This window comes from Tympanuchus pallidicinctus, unplaced genomic scaffold, assembly GCF_026119805.1.
Source record: "Tympanuchus pallidicinctus isolate F22 unplaced genomic scaffold, pur_lepc_1.0 scaffold5, whole genome shotgun sequence".
NCBI classification, from domain to species: Eukaryota; Metazoa; Chordata; class Aves; order Galliformes; family Phasianidae; genus Tympanuchus; species Tympanuchus pallidicinctus.
In genome coordinates this window covers 10,279,432-10,298,570 of record NW_026294769.1, presented here as the reverse complement: position 1 = coordinate 10,298,570, position 19,139 = coordinate 10,279,432, and the positions used below count along the sequence as shown (strand labels likewise).

The window sequence follows — 19,139 nt, the reverse complement described above, 5'->3', positions numbered from 1 at the left end:
AACTTTGGAAGACACCCCTTAACTGGGGATTTCTGGGTGTGCCTCTGGTTTGTCTAACAGTGTTTGTAGTTTTTGACCAGTCTAGAATCAACTTACCTTTTAACTGCTTTTCATTGGCTTGCTATTAATAAACATGATGAACACTGCTGTAATTATTCAGCATTAATGAAACCTATGAAACATCACATTTCCAGACTTCAGAGTTTTGCTAGAGAGCTCAGGATGCATTGTGGCACCAATCACAGGCAACAAGATGAGAATTATTGTGTCCTTGCAAGGAGCCAGCTGGCAGTAGGAGAAAGAGCATGTTGGCAGGATGCATGTTTGCCCAGAACGTGCAGAGGACACAATGCCAGTGTTGATGTCAGTCCAATTAGAAGTGCTCTTGGCTTTGTTTTCTTGCCAGCATATTCCCACAGGTGAGCCTGGCGAGGAAGAATCCAGTTAGCCAGCATGAACCTGGCTACATCTTCATGAACAGTGCTGAGAAAGCTTGCTAGTTGTCTTACCAGCTGATGATATTTTAATGCTGTGGTTTTCTCAGTTCAGCCACAGCAGTTACCATCTGCAGGGAGCTCGCGATGCAGTGGCTGTCTGCATGATTGTAGCCTTCTTCCTGAAAAACCATGCACCCTTACAGGAGCCCAATGAAGATATCAGATCACTAGGGAAGCGTAGAATATGTTTGTAGCAAAGCTTGGGTAATACACTGCAAGTGTAAGCAGTGGTATCTTGGATGCGTATTATTTGGGAACTTAATATGGGCATTTTTCGTTTTTCTATCTTTTTATTGTTGCCATTGTGCTTAAGCATTATTAACATAGAAATAGCAATTTTTTTTCTTCTTTGTTCTTCCATTTTATATCAGGCTGCTTTGTATCACATTAGTCATAGCTGAAGATAATTGGTAGTGTTTCAGACGAGTGTAAGCAATGTGATGGTTACCTCAGTATTTTCTTGATTTTTATTTTCTGTTTGTCTGCTTGCTTGGAATGAAATTTGACTAATAGTTCAGTGGTTGGTAAGTGGGCAAAAAACAGTGCGACTGTGTGAGTAGTGGAGGAAGAAGACACAGATAATCGTGAAAACAGGACTAGAGAGTTGGTCACTGAATGCACGGCACCAGTTTTTTGCTGGTTTCGCTGTAGATCACTTGAGCAGTCTCATAGCCTTGATTTTCCTCACTCAGAGACTGGTGTGTAGTTTTGGCTCAGATGCTGGAAGCTAAGCTTTTGTATCCAAAAGCCTACATTTGTATTGCCCTTATCGCATTTTTCTTCATCTGAGCTTTTTTTTTTTTCCTTTGGCAGATGTCTCTGTGAAACAAAAAGTTCTACCATCCTGGCCTAGTAGCCTATTTTTCTATTTTATGAAGGCAAAGATCATTACTCAATCTCCATTATGAATGGTTAGTGTTGCTTTTGTTTCTGTTCAGGTCACATATCCCAGCTAAAGAGTTAAACCTGTTAGTATATCTCAGACACAGGTATGTGATAATGCTGTAGTTTAGATCATAGAAGTCTGGAATAAGTATTTCAATGCTTTCTTGCCTTTAGCCACAAAGGACTTCTGTTTTTCTTTAAGATGTATTTCAACAGATGAGGCAAATACCAGCATTAGCTCCTCTCCCATTTCACTCCTGTTCACAAGCGTGAATGAAGATGGTGGAATTGAGCTCAAAGGCACCAGCTTGTAGTATGATCTTCCGCACACACCGAAGACAGACGGTATCTCTAAAGTCCTGTGATACAGCTTTTAGGCCAGATCTTGTAGTGCTTATTAGAGCACTGTTTCCATTACTGCAGCAGGCATCCCAGATGCTGGGATTTGGCTGCTTTTGAAAGGCTTTCACTAGGGCTTGTGTATGTATTTTATTTTGTTTTTGGAAATGATACAGGTAGCTCTGTCAGGCTTCCTAGTGTATCTGTGATTCGTAGGTGTTACAAACATGTGCAAGCAGTGACTGGAAAGCGTTAAGCAAGGGTCCACTCCTTCCCAGACCTTATTTAAGGATTGGCAGGGGGTGGTGAGGGTGTCTCTTGTGGAGATACCTGTGTGCCTGAGGCCTTCCAAAGGTAAGCAGCTCTTTCCTTTTTTTTTCTGCATCTGTGGCTGCTGTACTTTGGGTGCAGCAAATGAGGATGAGCACATGTATTTGCCACCCTGCTATCATCATGGTACTTTCCATCCTATTACAGCGTTACTACCAGTAATGATATGATCCAGGGAATCATCGCCTTCAGCACTTTATTGGCTCAGTAGGTCCTGACAAACTTGCATACGATGTACTTTCTGTTCGTGTTTGAGCTTTTGTGGGACCCAGCTGGTGTAAACTTTGTGATATTTCAACGTGGTCATCATGGCTTCAGTGCATCTGAAGCCAATTTTCAGCTCCATACACAGTTCCTTGTTATCATCCACTGACCAGTGCAGATGAGCTGATTGAGACACTCTTTATTTTGTGGTGTGACAGCTGTGCATGGCTATCTGAAACATGACTTGTCTTTCACATCACTGTCAGCACTGCTGAAACCCACCACCACTGCATCATTGTTTTCACCTCCACTATTTGGTCTCCATAAACATTCAGTATCGCTGCTGTTTTTTCCACATGGAGGAATTCAGTGACGTACTTTTGCTTCTTACACACCTTCATGTCATACACATTTTATCAGACCGCCTCTGCTGCCATCTCTCCAACAGAAACAAAATGTAATGGAATTTTGGTTCAACCTCTATTGCCATACCACCAATATTTGCCTCTAGTGTTGTGGACCAACATAATAAAATAGGAGCCGTTACTTTTTCAGCAGCCATGAGACTGTGATAGGTGAGCTTTGTTCTACTGGTGTACAAAGGGCCATACCTGTGACTGGGAGAAAGATCAGGCTTTTACTGGAAGATAGGGTGTGCTTCATTAAAGGCGTGGGGGATTTATAAGTCCCACAAACTTGAGGACAGCAACCTGTGCACTGACAGTTTGGTCTCGCTTGGTCCTTGCCGTTTGAGTGAAGCAGCACCAGTGCAGGAGGCTGAGCCATGGCAGGAGGGTGCAGCCTTCCTGTGCTGAGCAGTAGGCAGTACTCGTGCTGTGGCCAAAGCTCTGCTGGTGAAGGTACACCTCAGTCTCTTGCTGAAGTGGGCCAGATCTGGGGATACATCTCTGGGAGCAAATCCAGAACAATCACTTTTGCTTGCATGTATGAGACCAGAAAACTACAGCACGTTTTATACATTTTAATGATTGATTTCTATTGCTTAAGCCTGCAAAAAGATTGAAACTGGAGCTGCAATGCTAGGAACTACTTCTGTTAAACTGTGTGTCAGCTGGATTTTTATTTTCCTTTAACTTCACCTTCAGGGAAGCATAGCCAATGTACTTAATCCCTGCTTCCTCCTCCACAGTGCTCTCACTCGTCTTATTTCTTGGAATTTTTTTTTTTTCCTCCTGGCATTAACACTTTATTTTTAAAATACATAAAGCTGTAGGGTTTCTCATCAGCAGAATCTAATGGAAGATCAAAAATATAATTAAATGACTTTAATTTCTTTGCCAGAAACAAATTATTTTTTTCTTGTCTATTTTGGGTGACTTTATCATGGCCTCAAGGAAACCATTTTCATCATATCTGTCAGTGTGAGCCTTCCTTAAAAATGGAATGGTCTTTTTAAAATAATATGAAATTCAGATAAATGTTTGAAAAGAGGAGAGTGTAAAACAATTACATACCATAATGGCCAGAGAATTCCAAGATATGAGATTCACAGATATGAGATGTGTGAAAAGCCTGACTGCCAGTGAAGACTGAGGCAATGAAGTCATTGAGTACCTCAGGACTCTCCATGTCAGTTGAAGACAGTTCTCTCTTCTCATTTATCAGAGGGATCCATTCTCCTTCATCTGTCTCTTACAACAGTGTATCTAAATAATCCCTCCTTACTATTCTTCACCTTCCTTGCAGAGTTCAGTTTCATCTGTGCCTTGGCTTTCCTACGTATGAGGTGCGTCTCATAGTTCACATGTGTGCAAGACTGCAGTCACATGAAAGTCGAGTCAGTAAAATCACCGTTTTTTTTTCTTCTTTATCTCTGCATTGCCATCATTGCCTTGAAACTCCCTGAACCAATTTGGTTTGAAAGAGAAAACATGCTTTTTCAGCATGGAATTGTAAAGTCAAGGTTGGATCTTGTTGCTTGATAGTTATATATTAATTAAGAATAGGTCCAAAGGGCTTGTGTTGCACGGTCTTGAATTCCTTAATTTGGTAAAACTTTTCTTCATTTCTATTGCTTTTCTTCTGCAGGATGTGCTACAGCTAAGCTGGCTGTTGCTCTGTTTGGTGGCGGGTTTTTTTTTTTTCCTATTTTGGGAATCCTGATGCTGTTGCTGACAATGGTGCTGGTAGGTTGTTTACGTGTTCTGCCTGGTTATTTCATGGCAACGTGCATTTTGTCAGCTCAGAAGAAAATGAAATGAACTATGCCATTCCTCATTAGAAGTTACTGTATGTTTGTTTTAGGATCAGCTGGATGTTATGGCTTTGTCTCTTTGGGTAGAAATGCAGACAGTGGTTGTGACCACGAGTGAATCAGACGTGTGAAATGTTCTTGCTTCTGACTGCAGCAGCTGGCTAATAGCAGCCAGTGGCCTAGCTGGTATCTCAGTGTCGATCATAGGGAAGGTGTTTGCAAACAAAATTTGCTGCTAAGTCTAGTTTGAATCTGTCTCAGGCTAAGATATGCAACTTCTTTCATTTTTTGTTAATACTTTTGGCATGTTATATAAGTACCATGGAAAGTAAATGCGTTTAAAACAAGCTTTTAATTCATTATTTTAAGTACATTTTAATGTTGTATTGTCCTTTGGGAGGATCATGGCTATGACAGAAGTGAGCTGGGAAGCAGACACTTGCAGATCTGAGGAAGAGCTCAGGTTCTCTTTCACTGACTCATTGAGCTGCTTTTTGCTCAGATGATGCAGAGATGTCTCAAAAAGGTGACTGGGAAGTGCAGACCTGTGCCACATATCTCACTGCGTGAACAGAACACTGGAACAGACTGCCCAAAGAGACTGTGAGGTCTAGGAGATCTTTTGAAGTCCCTTCCTATTCCTGACAGTCTGTGATTTGGTGAACTTGAAAGGATCTTGCTTCCACTGGAACCATCAAATCTGTCACCTGGGAAAGCATTGGAAAGCAGTTGCAGGCTTTCAGGAGAAAGTTCAACTGAGGTCACCTGAGCTGTTGCTAGGTTAACAGGGCTGTAGTGGGAATACTTCCTGGATTCCTTTTTCCCATTTCTGTGTAGGAAACGGGTGTGTACTGTCCTTCCTGAACAAAAGATAAGAAGGGCCATAGCATGTAAAAGACTTTGACTGCTCAGTGCCAAAAACAACTTAGTGTTACATGGAGGTAAAGTGAGCATCACTGGTCAGTGTGCAGCTGCATCTTTTGGTGGTTCTGACTCCTGAATTACACCTGCAAGAGTAGCATTGTGCAAAGTCTGTAACTGCAGCACTGCATATAGAGAACACTTAAGAAGTGGCCAAATAAAAATCATGTTCCCATTTCAGAGCTATAAATTGGTGTTAAGATGTCAGGTCTTGTTTGTTCAGTCTGAAAACTGTGCCTTTATGTTACTGCTAAGGAATAACACTGACACAGCACAATCCAAACTCATTCCCAGCTTTTTCATCAGCTTCAAAACTCAGTCTTTTTTCATTTCTCCACTGACACTTCAAGTCTCTTCAGTTTCAGCTGTTTGAATTTCCTGCTTACTGCTGTATTTCCCAGTTTGCTATGAGGTCTGGAATTGACAAGTAAACAGTAATTGACAGGTAAACCATAATTAAACCAACCAGCTGTGCCAGGCTCAGGACACAAGCTTTGCTTTGCTTTGAAATGATTTTTGCAAAGCTGTGTATAAGCTGCTTACATTGATGCAGTTGGTGATATGAAGGGTAAGAGTTACGTAGTTTGTAAACTGATCTGAAGTCTTTCAGTGTTGTACTTGTTAACTGAGTAATATTAATGACTTAATTGGCAAGAAATGGATTTATGCAAAACTCCCATGTCTCTCACCACCTGCTTACAAACAACTGTAGCTGGGCGTAAAGGGATTTGAGCAAAGACAAACCCAGTTTCTTTTTATTTCTTATTCTTCTCTGTAGACAAGTAAATAAATCAGGAGTTTGGTTCAGGGAGGTATAGAAAGTGAAGGTAATTTGCCAAACAGTAAAACCTTGAACTTCTTATCATCACCTCCATGACAGGAGAGTGGAAGCCACAAGTTAGCAGTTGATGGCCTTCATGACACATTGGGTGTGTGTAGGATAAAAAGGGAATGTTTAGAGAAAATGTCTCATAGGAAAAAAATGCTGTATGGTAGTAAAGATGGCAGTAGAGCTCCCTGCTTATTTGTAGGGAAAGCTGTTTGTTATGCATGTAGCAGGTTAATGGAAGTACCGATGTCCTGATGAAGAAGCTGTAAGATTTCGAAATTTTTTTGAAATTAATTTTCTCTTGACTACAGTTTTGCCCTTGTCTGATTGAACACTAAACCTTGCAGTCATAGAGTACTTTTTCTGTGTTCTTTTTTTTTTGGGTCTGCTTATGTTCTTTGCTGAATGAAAATTATGTATAGAATCATAATGTATGCTCTTCTTGCCACTCTAAAGACGGATTGAAAATTCAGTCAGTAAGCTTGAGTAATAATTTCTCAGTAAATATTTTATTGCTTTTTACCATCTGTTTCACTGAAATCTGACTTAAATTAGGCAAAAATCAGTAGAAGTGACAGATATTAATAATCAGAATAATTTCTCTTAAACACATGCTTGGTATGAGGTCGGCTATTCAGAAGTTGACAGCATGAAGCAGTTGCTTATCTACCACACTGCTTGCCAGTAAAGGAGACTTTGAGTCTGTGGCAGTTTTATCTTTCTGCAAATCGTGTGGCTTGGTTGGTGCAAGCTGATGTTGCTTTTCTGTATGTAGCTCACAGCATGTATGCCTTTGCTGGAGAATGAGCTCTCCTGGCTGCTTTCAAAGCACTGTAGTCTCTATGTTGGGTGGTAAGAAGTATCATTGGGGTTGAGCATCTCATGGCTCTTTCTTATGAAGTACAATGAGCCAAATTTAATCCTACTCACTAAGACAGAGAAAGAGACAGTATTTCAACTAGAATAGTGCTGTGGAACCCAAACATTGCTGAATTACAGTTCATCCTAGCTCCACTCCTGCTCCTCTTACTTGGAAGCATTCATTTACATAAATACAACTGTGTTTTGAATCAGGTCTGGACTGGACCCAGTTCTGATTCTCTCTTCATAGAAATGTGCTTTGTACTTGACAGAAGAATGATTATTTTCATACCCTAATTATGGAATTGATTCTTACCTTAGGGCCTGGAAAGCAAGCAGTAGGAGTACACGAATAATTAAAAAATTAGTGCATTTTTATAGAGGAAGAAGTAAAAAATAAAATGCAGCTCTATTGAAGAGTTTTGTGGTGAAGAAAAATGACTTTTGCTGTAGGAACTTCTAGAAATTATCTGAGATTATGGCTGAAAGGATGTATTTTCTCGTTAATGCATATTTTAATTTGCTCGTGGAAAATTTTTAATTTTCTTCTTGCCTTTTTTTCTTAAGGAGAAGAATGAAAGCTCGTGCTCCTCCTCCACCAAACCAACCTTCTGCAGCCAGTAGAACTCACAGTGAGCAGAAGTCACCTGCAGAGACAGCCGTCATTTCTGATCAGAACCTTGTGAGCATGAAGGAGAATATGATAAATAGAATGGTGGACTTCATAGTCATTTTACCCAGTGGGGTAGAACAGAAGTGCACAGTACAAGGAAGGTAAGGCTTTGACTAGCTTCTTCATTTTACAGCCTTCCATTCCCAGTAGAATAATTAATGATATTTGTGTCTCCTTTTTTAGGTTGACGAAGTTCCTCTATCTTGCTTCTCCTTACATTTTAGACATCTGCTGTACCAGAGGGTCCTGAAAGCCCATGTATAAGGGACCCTTCTTATGAGAAAGGAAAGAACTAGCAGTTATTGTGTCACTGTGTTTCTTGTGAATGACCTTCACCATACGTATGGGCCCCTGTCTTCTAACGTAGGGCTGCTGGGCTAGGCTTAGGCTGTGCTGGGTTATCTTCTGATACAGAGGTACTGGCATAGTACTGCTGGCAAACAGCATTTGCCAAGAAATGAGATCAGAAAATGAATGTTCCATCAAATTTGGAGATCCTGTTTTCACAAATATATTATGTTTTCATAGGTAGCAAAGCATCTGCTTGTTTTGGGGAAACGTTTTCTGTATAAAAACATGTTGGATTTTCCATGGAATGGGAAAGAGGTTCTCCTTGTCATTAGGTACTACCAAGGTCAGATACCAGATTAGGAGGATGTATAGTTGCCCACCAATAAATCTGAGTCTGTGCTTATTTTACATCTGTAAACTATGTAAGTTTATCTGCTTTCCTGTAAAACTTTATCTTGATGTTATATAGCTGTCTGTACTGACTGTTTGTTGATTCGTGTATTCTGATGGCTGAGGAAGAATTGTGCTGTGGCTGATAGTTTCTGGTGCTTCGCTCTTCATTCTGATTTCTTGCTGAAGATAGTGTTTGCTTAGACACAGTGAGGATGCTAGTGCTAGCAGTAACTTCTGTGACCCTAAAGCCAGAATGATATTGAAGGTCTGAAAAGAAAGCAGTGCCCATCAGAGCTTTTTGCTTATACATTTAGTGGTCAAAATTTTATGGCAGAGGCTTGGATTTAGTGAGAGAAAGAAATGAACAGATCTAGAAACTAGGACAGGAAATGAAATTCACAGACCTTGAGGTGGCAAAATAAAAAACTAGTATTTCATTGGCAAAGGCATTTGGAGAGCTAATGAGAGGGAAATCATAGAGTTATAGAATGGTTTGGGTTGGAAAGGACCTTTAATCTTCCTGCAGCATTTTGTATAGAGAGATATCAATGCTGTATGAGTAGCTTTTCCCTCAGAAAAAAAAAAAAAAACAACCAACAAAGACCATCCACTCCAAGATCATTACAAGAGCAGTGTTTTAGTGGGACCTTTTGAATAACATGCAAGTTAGAGGAGCAAAGGACAATGGGAGGATCCCTATATAATAAACAGTCTGTCTCAGATGCTTCTTCTCACCTCCGTTTCTCCTCCCTTGTGTTGAAGTTGAGTATTTTTGTTATTGTAGTCTTTAGTTTGTGGACTGAAACCTTGAGATGAGTGTTAAAACTAAACCTTAGATGTTTCATTAGGGCTATTCCTCTGGTCTGCGTGAAGCTCTCAAGGCAATGAAAATGTCGTTCACCTTGTTCTGTGGAGCTGTTTGCTTTCCCCTCATGGACTGCATGTTGAGGCTCCAGCACAGGTGGCAGTGAAAGCGCTGCTAACACTCCTCTGCTGACCTGTGTGTCACAGATGCCTGATAGGGGCAGTGGGTCTTTTCCCACATCATGGCCATGAGCCCTGGGACTGGACGCTACTGGCACCTGCCATGGGCAACTAGCTGTCGGAAGGGAAAGGGTTTGGAAGCCAAGGATTGGGTGCCTTACCCAAACAATTGATGGAGCAGGAGGTGAGCACTGTCTAATGAGCCCTGTCTGACATTGTCCTCATGGGTGCTGCTATTCTTCCTCACCAGCAGACGATAAAATTTTCCGTATGTTAGAAGTGGTTACAGATTAAGGGATTTGGAATGCAAGCTTGAAATAAATCCCAAAAGCATTTGAAATTTTTAAAGGTTGGATTGACCTAGGTCTCCAGATTTTGGTGAGAGTGCAGATATTCTCATCTTTTTGCATTGCCTTGATGTTGTTAACTGGGCGAAGTACAGAGATCATCAGAGGTGAACATTTAGTGAGAAGATAGCAGACTAAAAAAAGCTTAGTTTAGTTTGGAACAAGTATGGGAGCTAGTTCAGTTGCTACATTATTTTCCTCTTTTGCTCTTTTTAAGTATAGTGATACTTAAAGAAAATAGCTTTTCTTTCATAGGAAAATTTGCAAACCCTTGCATCATAATAAAAAAAATGTTTGGATAATTTCAGAAAAGAGCAATAAATAATAAATAATTCACAGGGCAGTGAAGTACACTAGAGGATGTTCAAAAATGTAGTTGCTGTAGTCAATTAGTATCATTTAAAGTTATTATAATTTAACCAAATTAAGAGTTAAAATTCTCTCTTTCAAATTGCTCATTGTATGTAAGCAAAGGGAGTATGTCATCAATTTTGCTTTGTTCTCTTTGTAGAAAGTTCTGCTAAATCTCAGCAGGAGGACAGAAAATTATCATTAAATTTCCTTGGAAGATGGTTCAAGAAAAAGAGAAAATGTGTCTTATTTAAAGATATTTTATTAGAATCTGGAAATTTGAAGTAGCTTTATTTACAAAAATCAACAGAGGCTGATAGTCTCTGTTTTTTTTTGGAAATGCGTAGCACAGTTTAAGAGTGTTGAGTCCTTGAGGAGTGTGTATAGCATTAAAATGGTATTAAAAAAAAAACACTTAAAACAAAAACAAATACAGTCCCTGCAAATTCTGTTGTAAAACATGTAGAAGTTTTCATACAGAACTGTTAGGCTTTCTGTCTACTTGCCTATCCCCATAGAATTATAAAATACCATCCACAACTAACCCATATTTATATTGTTCTATGAGGCCTGCATGAAGTCCTGAAAGGATAGATGGTGCTGCAGGAGATCCACACCAACTGTAAGCAGATCTGACAGAGGGGATGATTAGACATTTAGAGCATAATTGAAAAAGCTCACAAGAATTACCAGAAACCTTTTCTATTTTTGATTCTCACAAATTATGGGTAACCTGCAAATACAGGGATCATGCATCTGTCTGCATTCATGCTGAGTGACACTGAAGAGGGCTTCCTGGTTAATGCAGATACAGACCTCTAGTGTCAGCAGCCTGATAAGTCAGTAGTCCTGTTCAGTAAATAGTGGAGGACAGATTGGTCTGCATACATTACTTGCAACAAAAAGCTAATATAATCACAGAATATTTTCATATAATTTGCATTGAGAGACTTTATTGATAATAATTGTTGGCTTATAGCTCAACATGGAGAATAATGAAAGATTGAAGATGTGGAAGGCTTGACAAACCCAGTCTTCTGCCTCATCTTGCTTTCCTGATGAATATCCAGTATAGAAAATGAGAGCCAAACACTCCTCAGCAAATTAACAAAAGGAAAGCGTTTATTAATATGTTTACCATGCTTTCCTGACTTCTTATGATATAGTTTGCCTTCTGCGTTTACACATTTCTGGTTGTGTTGGAAAACTACTAGTCCTTTCATGAGATTCCTGGTCTGCTTTGGAGCATGAGAAAATAGTAGTGATGGTTCTCTGTTTTTTGACTGCACATGAGTAAAGCCTCAGACTTCAGCTCACTTTCTCAACGCTACCATTTGTCTTTTGCAGTCCATCATTGTCGATTCCTAATATGTGTTTGAAATTAACCTAAATTTTAAAAAAAATCCTCCAATTAGATTCTGTGAACGTATGTAGCATGAAAGTAGAAGGGAGCAGGGGAGTCAATGTCATACAGCTTTCTTATCATCTCCTAGATGTACAAGATAGTATTTTAAAATAGAATATTCTGTATGGTCCCAGAGAGATTAGGTCAAGCCACATCCAAAAGAACTTGCTCTTTTTTCTGCCTCTGAAATTCTAGATGTCTTTGCTACCTCTTACTTGTGAACAGCTGTACACAAATGGTCCAACATGCTCTTACCGAGTCAGACTTCAGCCTGATGAGTATCTCTGACACAACAGTTAATCTCTAATTTCCAGACTTGCTTTCAAATGTCAAACAGCTTAGTAGTACAACATCAGGATGAAGCTGAAATATTGTCCTTTGCTAAAAATAGTTGTTTGAACCATCTTGTCTGAATCATAAATTGGGTTCATTTTCCATTTTTATTTCTGTGCTCTTCTGTTTGCTTATCAGTGATGAATGTTTAGCATCTGTCATATAGCATTTGGTCTCCACCCTAACTTCAGTGAAGTCTTGCTAAAAGAGAAAGTAGTATGTTTCTTAGCTCAACATTTGGGAATACAGAGGCATTTAATTTGTTTCAGCTTTAGAATTAGTCTTTTATGGTCCAACTTGCCTGGATTTCAAATTGTTTTCTACCCTATCTCACAGTGAGGTTAAAGTACTGATATGTCTTGAACAAGATTGAAGCAGGGAAAGGAGTGATGCTTTGCATCTTCCAAGAGCTACATTCATCTCAGGAAAAGTTATTTTAGAAAAAAAACTAGGTTTACATTAGTAGGTGGTTCAGTACCGTTTTCTTGGCTGTGCTTGATAGCTCTCTTCTGTATGTGCTACACGTATGGAGAAATAAACTTCCAGTTTAAGTCAGTCTGAACAGTATTGCATTTGAAAAGAAAAATTTGTGGAGTTGGTGAAACTGAAGTCTGATAAAAGACTAACCTTATTTCAAGGACTCCCAACTCTTACATCTCTAGAAACATACGAATTTTAAATTTTGTTTGTTGAAAACCTCATGTAGTTTTTTATCCTTTTGAAGTTTTGTTGAAATGTTTTTCCCTAATTTACATTTTGGGAAAAGCATACTATGCACTTTGAAGCTCATTCAAAAGCTTCAGAGATATTGCTTAATTCCTACTCCTAAATGGTACAGGTGAATGCTTTTCATGAAACAATTGCATATTCTGAGCAGTATGAAACAGGATAGGATGCTTCAGACTTCATTAAATGTTCATTAACCTTCGTTAACCTATTCTGTAATCAACAATCAAGTGAAATCTCATGTTTGGCTGGATTTTAAAATTGTTCATTGTCTGGACAAATTTCTTCAACTCGTGATTGTCTGCAACTTATTTTCTGTAATGGCTGGTGAGGTTTCTAATCTTGAAATTGAGACACTGTTACTACTTAACATATTTCATAATTTTGCTGGAAAGTACACAGAATTATAAACTGCTCTTCTGGTGGAATATAGATTTGTATTAAAAAGAAAGTGTTATTTGAGGGCAGGTTTCTTGGTGGTTTTTTTAGTGTTTAGAGTGCAATAAGAGTCTACACTTGAATGAATTATCACAATATGCACTACAACGATACATTAGCATTTCACTTTAAATAAAAATGCGTAGCAAATAGAACACCATGTGTTGTGGTTCTGCCGGGTTATTTATTTTTCTCTGAAACAATAGTAATAAGGCTGAGCGGGAAAAAAAGCATGCAAATTTCACTTTAAAAGAAATGATTCTGTAAGCAGACAGGCTGAGATCTTTATCAGACAGACTGACACTTTTAAAAATGCTTACTACTGCACAGCATAATGAATGTTTATTTAAATATCAGAGTGTGTAGAATTTTCCTATAGTCTGGACTTACTATATATAATTGTTTGTTTTGTGGGTTGTTACATTTGAAATAATAGTCACTGCAAAATAGAGGCATCTGCAGTTTGAGGATATCACCAGAATAAGTCATCTGAAAATGTCATGAAGTGACCTGGATACACGTTTCTGTTTAGCTAATCTTTATGTTAGCAGTTGATGCCTCCTGTATGTGTTAATGTTTTCCTCATTCAATCTTCATCTTCTCACTCAGTTTCATTCTCTTCAAATGTGATCATGTATTTCAGATGTTCAGTGCATGTCACTTCCTCAGTTCACATTGCATAACTCACTTAAACTTGAAATAGATTACTGTAAAGAAGGTCCTTGAACTATTTCTTATCTCTTACACAAGAGCCAGCATTTATGTATGTGTTAGTCTGTTGTCCATTAATAAGAGAGTAGACTTGTTTTCCATTTTCATTGCATTTCTCTGTCATTAGCCCTCCAGCATTCTTCAGAGACTTCTTGACCAGTTGTCCAGTTGTTGGCCAACAGTATATACCTAGAAAGAAGGTGGGCATTCCCCAAGAGTAATCTCCAGATACCTGCAGCTTGCAGCTGAGGACAATTCTTGGGCTACAAATGGTAGTTAATAATCTGTAAAGAATTCTTTTCTTTTTCTTAGATTTTCTCTGCATTTTGAATCTTTATACGCTTTTCCACTATGCACATTACAAGAATAAGTGCCAGTTCCTTTGGGAAATATGCTGTTTAAATGTTTGATTTCCACTAGAATAAAAATACCATTTGTGTATTAGGGTCTTCAAGTAAGGCCAGTAACTATTTTGACTTTGGTTGTTTGTTTATAGAAGATAAAGTTTTACGAAATCAGAATTTTTCATAAACATCAGCAGTTTTAATAAACATGTTTTATCTGATCCTGAATGGTATTTACTGGGAATTTTTGGTACCTTGGTACTGAGAAAAGCTTGCTGAGGTGTAGATAGACATAGCTTATATCCACTGTATCAGACAGTATCAAGCTGCCTTACTGCTTGATTTGAGTTATTACCTCTGCTTTGTATCTTGGAGTAAGAGACAGAAATGACAGACTTCTTAAACCTGTGGTTTGGGAATCACATCTGAAATGAGAGGTCTTGATAAAGCAAATACTTGAAAACAGATATTTGTAAACTGAATTAATATTCTCACCAAAACAAATAAAGAGGGGATGTTTTGTGCTTGAAAGTATTACTGGTGTCAAACTGGGGAGGACAGTAGAAATTTCTGAACAATCTCTAAGCTGAAAAAATCCTGTCTACCTCTTGTTCCAGATTCATATTCCATTTTGATTTTCATTCAAATGTAGGTGGAGGTTACTGTACCTTGAACGAGTCATTTATTTGTATCTTCCCTTTTAAGAGCAGAGTTTGAGCTGGAGAATTTAATATGTGCATTAGCAGAGAAGACACAGTTTGTCCACTTTAGGCTTATGTTTGTTAGTGTTATATCAGCACTGTGGTCTGTCTCTAATATTCTTAATTCCAGATGTTTTCATGTGATCTATGTAGCGTCAGCACTGTTTCCTGCTAGCAACACATCCCCAGCTTGTCCTGTATTTTTTCTCTGATATTAAAACAGAAGTGAATTTTTTTGCAGATATTGTTCTCTGTGCTAACGGTGAATGTCTTCTTCCTTACAGTAAAGCTGTGATGGATCTTTTGGTTGATCTGTGCAGCCGGCATCACTTGAATCCATCCCAGTACAGTCTTGAATTGAAGTCTTCGGAAACTCAACAACCCTTGAGTTACAAGCCAAACACTTTGATAGGAGCACTCGACGTACAGACAGTACTCCTGAAAGAGAAGGTTCCTGAAGAGAAGATAAAGAGACCTCTACCAAGGGGTCCCGAGGTCAGTATTATGTAGCCCTAAAACAGTGAAGCATAATTTTGTTCTTATCACTTCAAGCAGTTTTTCCAGTCTTTGCATCTTCAGACCGGGTGGTGGAGGCTTGAGATTTTCTATAACCTGCTCTACTAGTTTAGCTGATTTGCACATGGACTGGCTGCTGCCAGTCTGGACTGCAGCATTTACACAGAATTTTATGTTGCATGTGGTTGTTTAGATGGAAGTTTATTCTTGCTGAAATTTTTATGGTGTTTTTTATAAATAGTGGCACAAAATTGATGGCTGCCTGTAATTCCTTTTCCTTATTTGCCCAATTTCCTGACTGTCTCTTCAGAGACAAAAACATTCCAATAATTTTTCTTTTATTAATAGTATTCTTCTGCAAGAAATGTGCATGTGGGGTAAGGTAGCCAAAGAGAGATGAAGTCAATATGGACGTCCCTAATGCCATTCTCATTGTAAGAGAGCATGGCCATTATAAAGTGAGGACTGAGCATTTGTACTTTCTTTCTGCAGAAATCTGTGAGGCTGGTGGTAAATTACCTGAAGACACAGAAGGCAGTGGTTCGAGTCAGCCCAGACGTGCCTCTTCATAACATCATCCCAGCTATTTGTGAGAAGTGTGAGGTCAGTCAGGAGCACATTGTTCTTCTGCGAGACAGCATCACCGGGGAGGAGCTGGAGCTTACCAAATCCTTGGAGGAGCTGGGAATAAGCGAGCTGTATGCCTGGGACCGAAAAAGAGGTGAGCTACAACTGAAAGCAGTTCCTACCCAGTTAGATTAGGTGCCAACAGTTAGAAAGGCAACTGAAGAGCATTTTGGGGGGCCTCAATCCAGACAGTAGCAGCCAAGTCAGTGGTGTGCCCAGCCATCCTCAGCTGCTCTGGAGCCAGTGCCAAGCTGTGCTGGCCCTGGCAGAGCACGCATTGGCCTAGGGCAGGGTGAAAGGAGGAGCTTTGTACCTCTCAGAGCTGCTGTTGGTACCGGTGCACGTCACCCAGGGGCCTGTTGCCGACTTGTGCTGTGGGTCAAAGAGAAGGAAAGAGGAGACGTGCTGCAGTCATGGCAGCTGCGAAAGCTGAGAGGCAGACGCAACAGAGCAGGGCTTGTGACGAACAAACTGTGAGTGGATGCGGAGGTGGTTCCTCCGAGGAGCAAAGCTACTGATGATTTTGTGAAAAGAAGCTAAGAGGTATTAATATTTAAAGTTTTATTTTCTTTCTTTTTTCTCCCTCCTCTTCTGTTCTCATAGACAGTATTGTAGTGGCAGCTGGAGCTTGAATTTCATCAGCCTAATTGTGTATTCAAAAAGCAGAAGTATGCTACGTGCTTTAAAGTATACGTTCTTTAAAAATACGTATTGACAACTGCTGCTTCCTTTGAGATCAGAAAGTGATATTCATTAGTGCTGTCTCCTGCAGTTTGTCTCAATCAGTATCGTTTCCAGCACAATAGATGTCCTTACTTATTGTTTAGATAACGTCTTGTATGCATTGAACAGCAGGCTTATTTTTTATTTATACAGTTATTTATTTATGTTGATGTTCTGTCTCTCCTTTCAAACTCCTTTGGTAAGTGACAGTTCTGCCTCTTTAGGAGCCAAATTTCAATGAATTTAGACTCTTAAGTAAACTAAATGTCTCCTTTTTCTTTGGATTGTCAGGATGCTCAAAAAGTGGCTGACAATGTGTCATAACTGAATTATGTGTTTTTCTTTTTTCTTTAAAGACATGTTTACTGTAATTAAGCTAAGCATTTTGGAGCAGCATATTGAAAATGCATAACATTCAACAAGAAATGTTCATCATACTACAGAAACAACATACAGAATAATTACCAGAGGCCTTAGTAAAACTCCTTTTTGTTTTTTTTTTAAATGAAGGTGGCTGTGTATATATTGGTGCTGTGTGTATTCTCAAGTCAAGGTTTAAAAAACCTTGTATATTCAAAAACAATACTTCAGTCCTGGGATTACAGCAGAAAATCTGTAACATTTGATAGTGTACTGCTCTCAGCATCAGAAAAAAAAAAATATATATATAACTTTAAGCATGCCATTTGTCATCTTAGAATGATAGAACTGTGTAAAGGCTTGGGCTGGAAGGGACCTTAAAGCCCACCTAGTCCCACTGCCATGCCGTGGGCAGGGCTGCCACCCACCAGCTCAGCTGACCCAAGGCCCCATCCAACCTGGCCTTGAGTGCTTCCAGCGATGGGACACCACAGGTTCTCTGGGCAGCTGTGCCAGTGTATTATGACAGTATTCCGTCGATCTTGTGTGTGTATCTGCCTTCTCTGCCTTGCTCTTACTCTGCACTGTGATGCTTTGTGAGAATAATGTCAAATACATACACAAATTACTAAAGGTTCCCCTTTCTTCAAACAGGTACTTTCCCTCTGTATTTTCACTCCTGTGGAATAATCCCATTGCTCTATATAATAGTTGTTTTGTGGACTGTGCATGGAATAGGATGTCCAGGCTCACTAATTATGAGAAGAAGTGGCAGATTTTTGAAGTACATTCTCACTAGCTGTGTTTGTAAGAGCAGGTTCTAGAGAAACAAAATATTTGTCTTCCTCTTCCTCCCTGAAATAAAGTGCTGAAGGCAAAGTGTATTTAAAAGGCAAACTCTGCTGCCACCTGCTAACATTCTTTGGTGTAGCAGCTGAAGCTGTCATGAGTGAATACAGAAGGAGCAAACTTTTTCTCAGCTAAGTAGCTTCTGGTAGGAATTCTGCATGCCTAGTATCAGGTAAGGTTTTGTTTCTACAGTCCTAGGAGCACAACTATTAGGAGTAGTGAATGAATACTGTGGCTTACTGAACAATATTAGAACTTTAATATGTCTTCTCCTTTCATTGCCTGCCTTTTCCAGTTCCTCCATCAAAAACTCAGTCTGAACCTTCTTTGAACTACAGAGGTACTGTACAGTGCTGCTGAGGGGAAATCTGCTTTTCCCTTGCTGTTGTTTAATGTGGTTCTGGGAGATGTGTTTTTAACATTGTACTGTAAAATGCTGGTGTGAAACAAGCTGTTGTCACGATCTGTGTTGTCTTTTGGACCATGTTGTTTCCAGGGCCATGCTTTTTGTCAGAACAAACACACTTGTGTGCATACTTACTCAGTAATTGCCACTAAATGCCAGCCATTAACAAATCCTGTCAGTTAACTACTGTATGCTTTGAGTCTTTTAGATTCCGACTTTTTACAGAAGCAGAGGCAGAGTATTTTGAGTTCTGTGAGATGTTTCACTAACTTTAATCTATTTGTAGTGAAACATTTTAATCTCAAGCTGAAATGTGTGCATACACATTGCATATCTCTGGGTGGATGCTGACTTCTGAATTGCTACAATAGACATGATTTCATTAGATTACATTTGTGCTTCTGCTTCTTGTTAAACAGAAAAGATGTATGTTTAGTATATCGTTTTCCCCTACTTGAGTCTGTTATATAACATTGTTAATTATCCTCTAGAAAGGTGTGCTTGACTTGTTACATCATTGTGTTACCAGTAAACACAATGCAATGAAAATAAAGCAGTGGATAACTTCTATAAACTGTGAGGATTGAAGTCCATCTCCAGCAGACAGTGACAGCAATGGAGAGGATATGACTGACTAAGGGCCTGCTGGCTCTTGGCTTCACTGAATCCAATGACTTTTCTGCTAACTCCTATGTCATGTGTGCTGTGGCTTAGTCTTATACAGAGCATCACAATAGAGTGCATAGCTACTCTATTTATTTAAGAAAAATTATCCAGATTCTTTGTTGTTTTGAGGTGATATGTTTAAAATGTTTAAAGTGTTTAAAATCCCAGTTTGGATTTTCATCAAACTGTTGATGATCAGACGTGGCTTATGCTA

The 19,139-nt window shown here is 39.2% G+C and overlaps 1 protein-coding gene across 9 annotated transcripts in view; it reads left to right on the top strand.

Moving 5' to 3' along the window:
• Positions 1-19,139, top strand: part of COBL (cordon-bleu WH2 repeat protein) — a 147,972-nt gene that overhangs the window by 29,728 nt on the left and 99,105 nt on the right. For 6 of the 9 annotated variants that reach the window (XM_052703495.1, XM_052703497.1, XM_052703500.1 and 3 more), the window contains 4 exons: positions 7,649-7,855; positions 15,063-15,273; positions 15,787-16,015; positions 18,149-18,193. In XM_052703495.1, the coding sequence (XP_052559455.1) occupies positions 7,649-7,855; positions 15,063-15,273; positions 15,787-16,015; positions 18,149-18,193 (692 nt within the window). Of the gene's footprint in view, positions 1-4,330; positions 4,403-7,648; positions 7,856-15,062; positions 15,274-15,786; positions 16,016-18,148; positions 18,194-19,139 lie in introns of those variants that run through there. The other 3 variants (XM_052703501.1, XM_052703496.1, XM_052703499.1) reach the window with 2 other exon arrangements.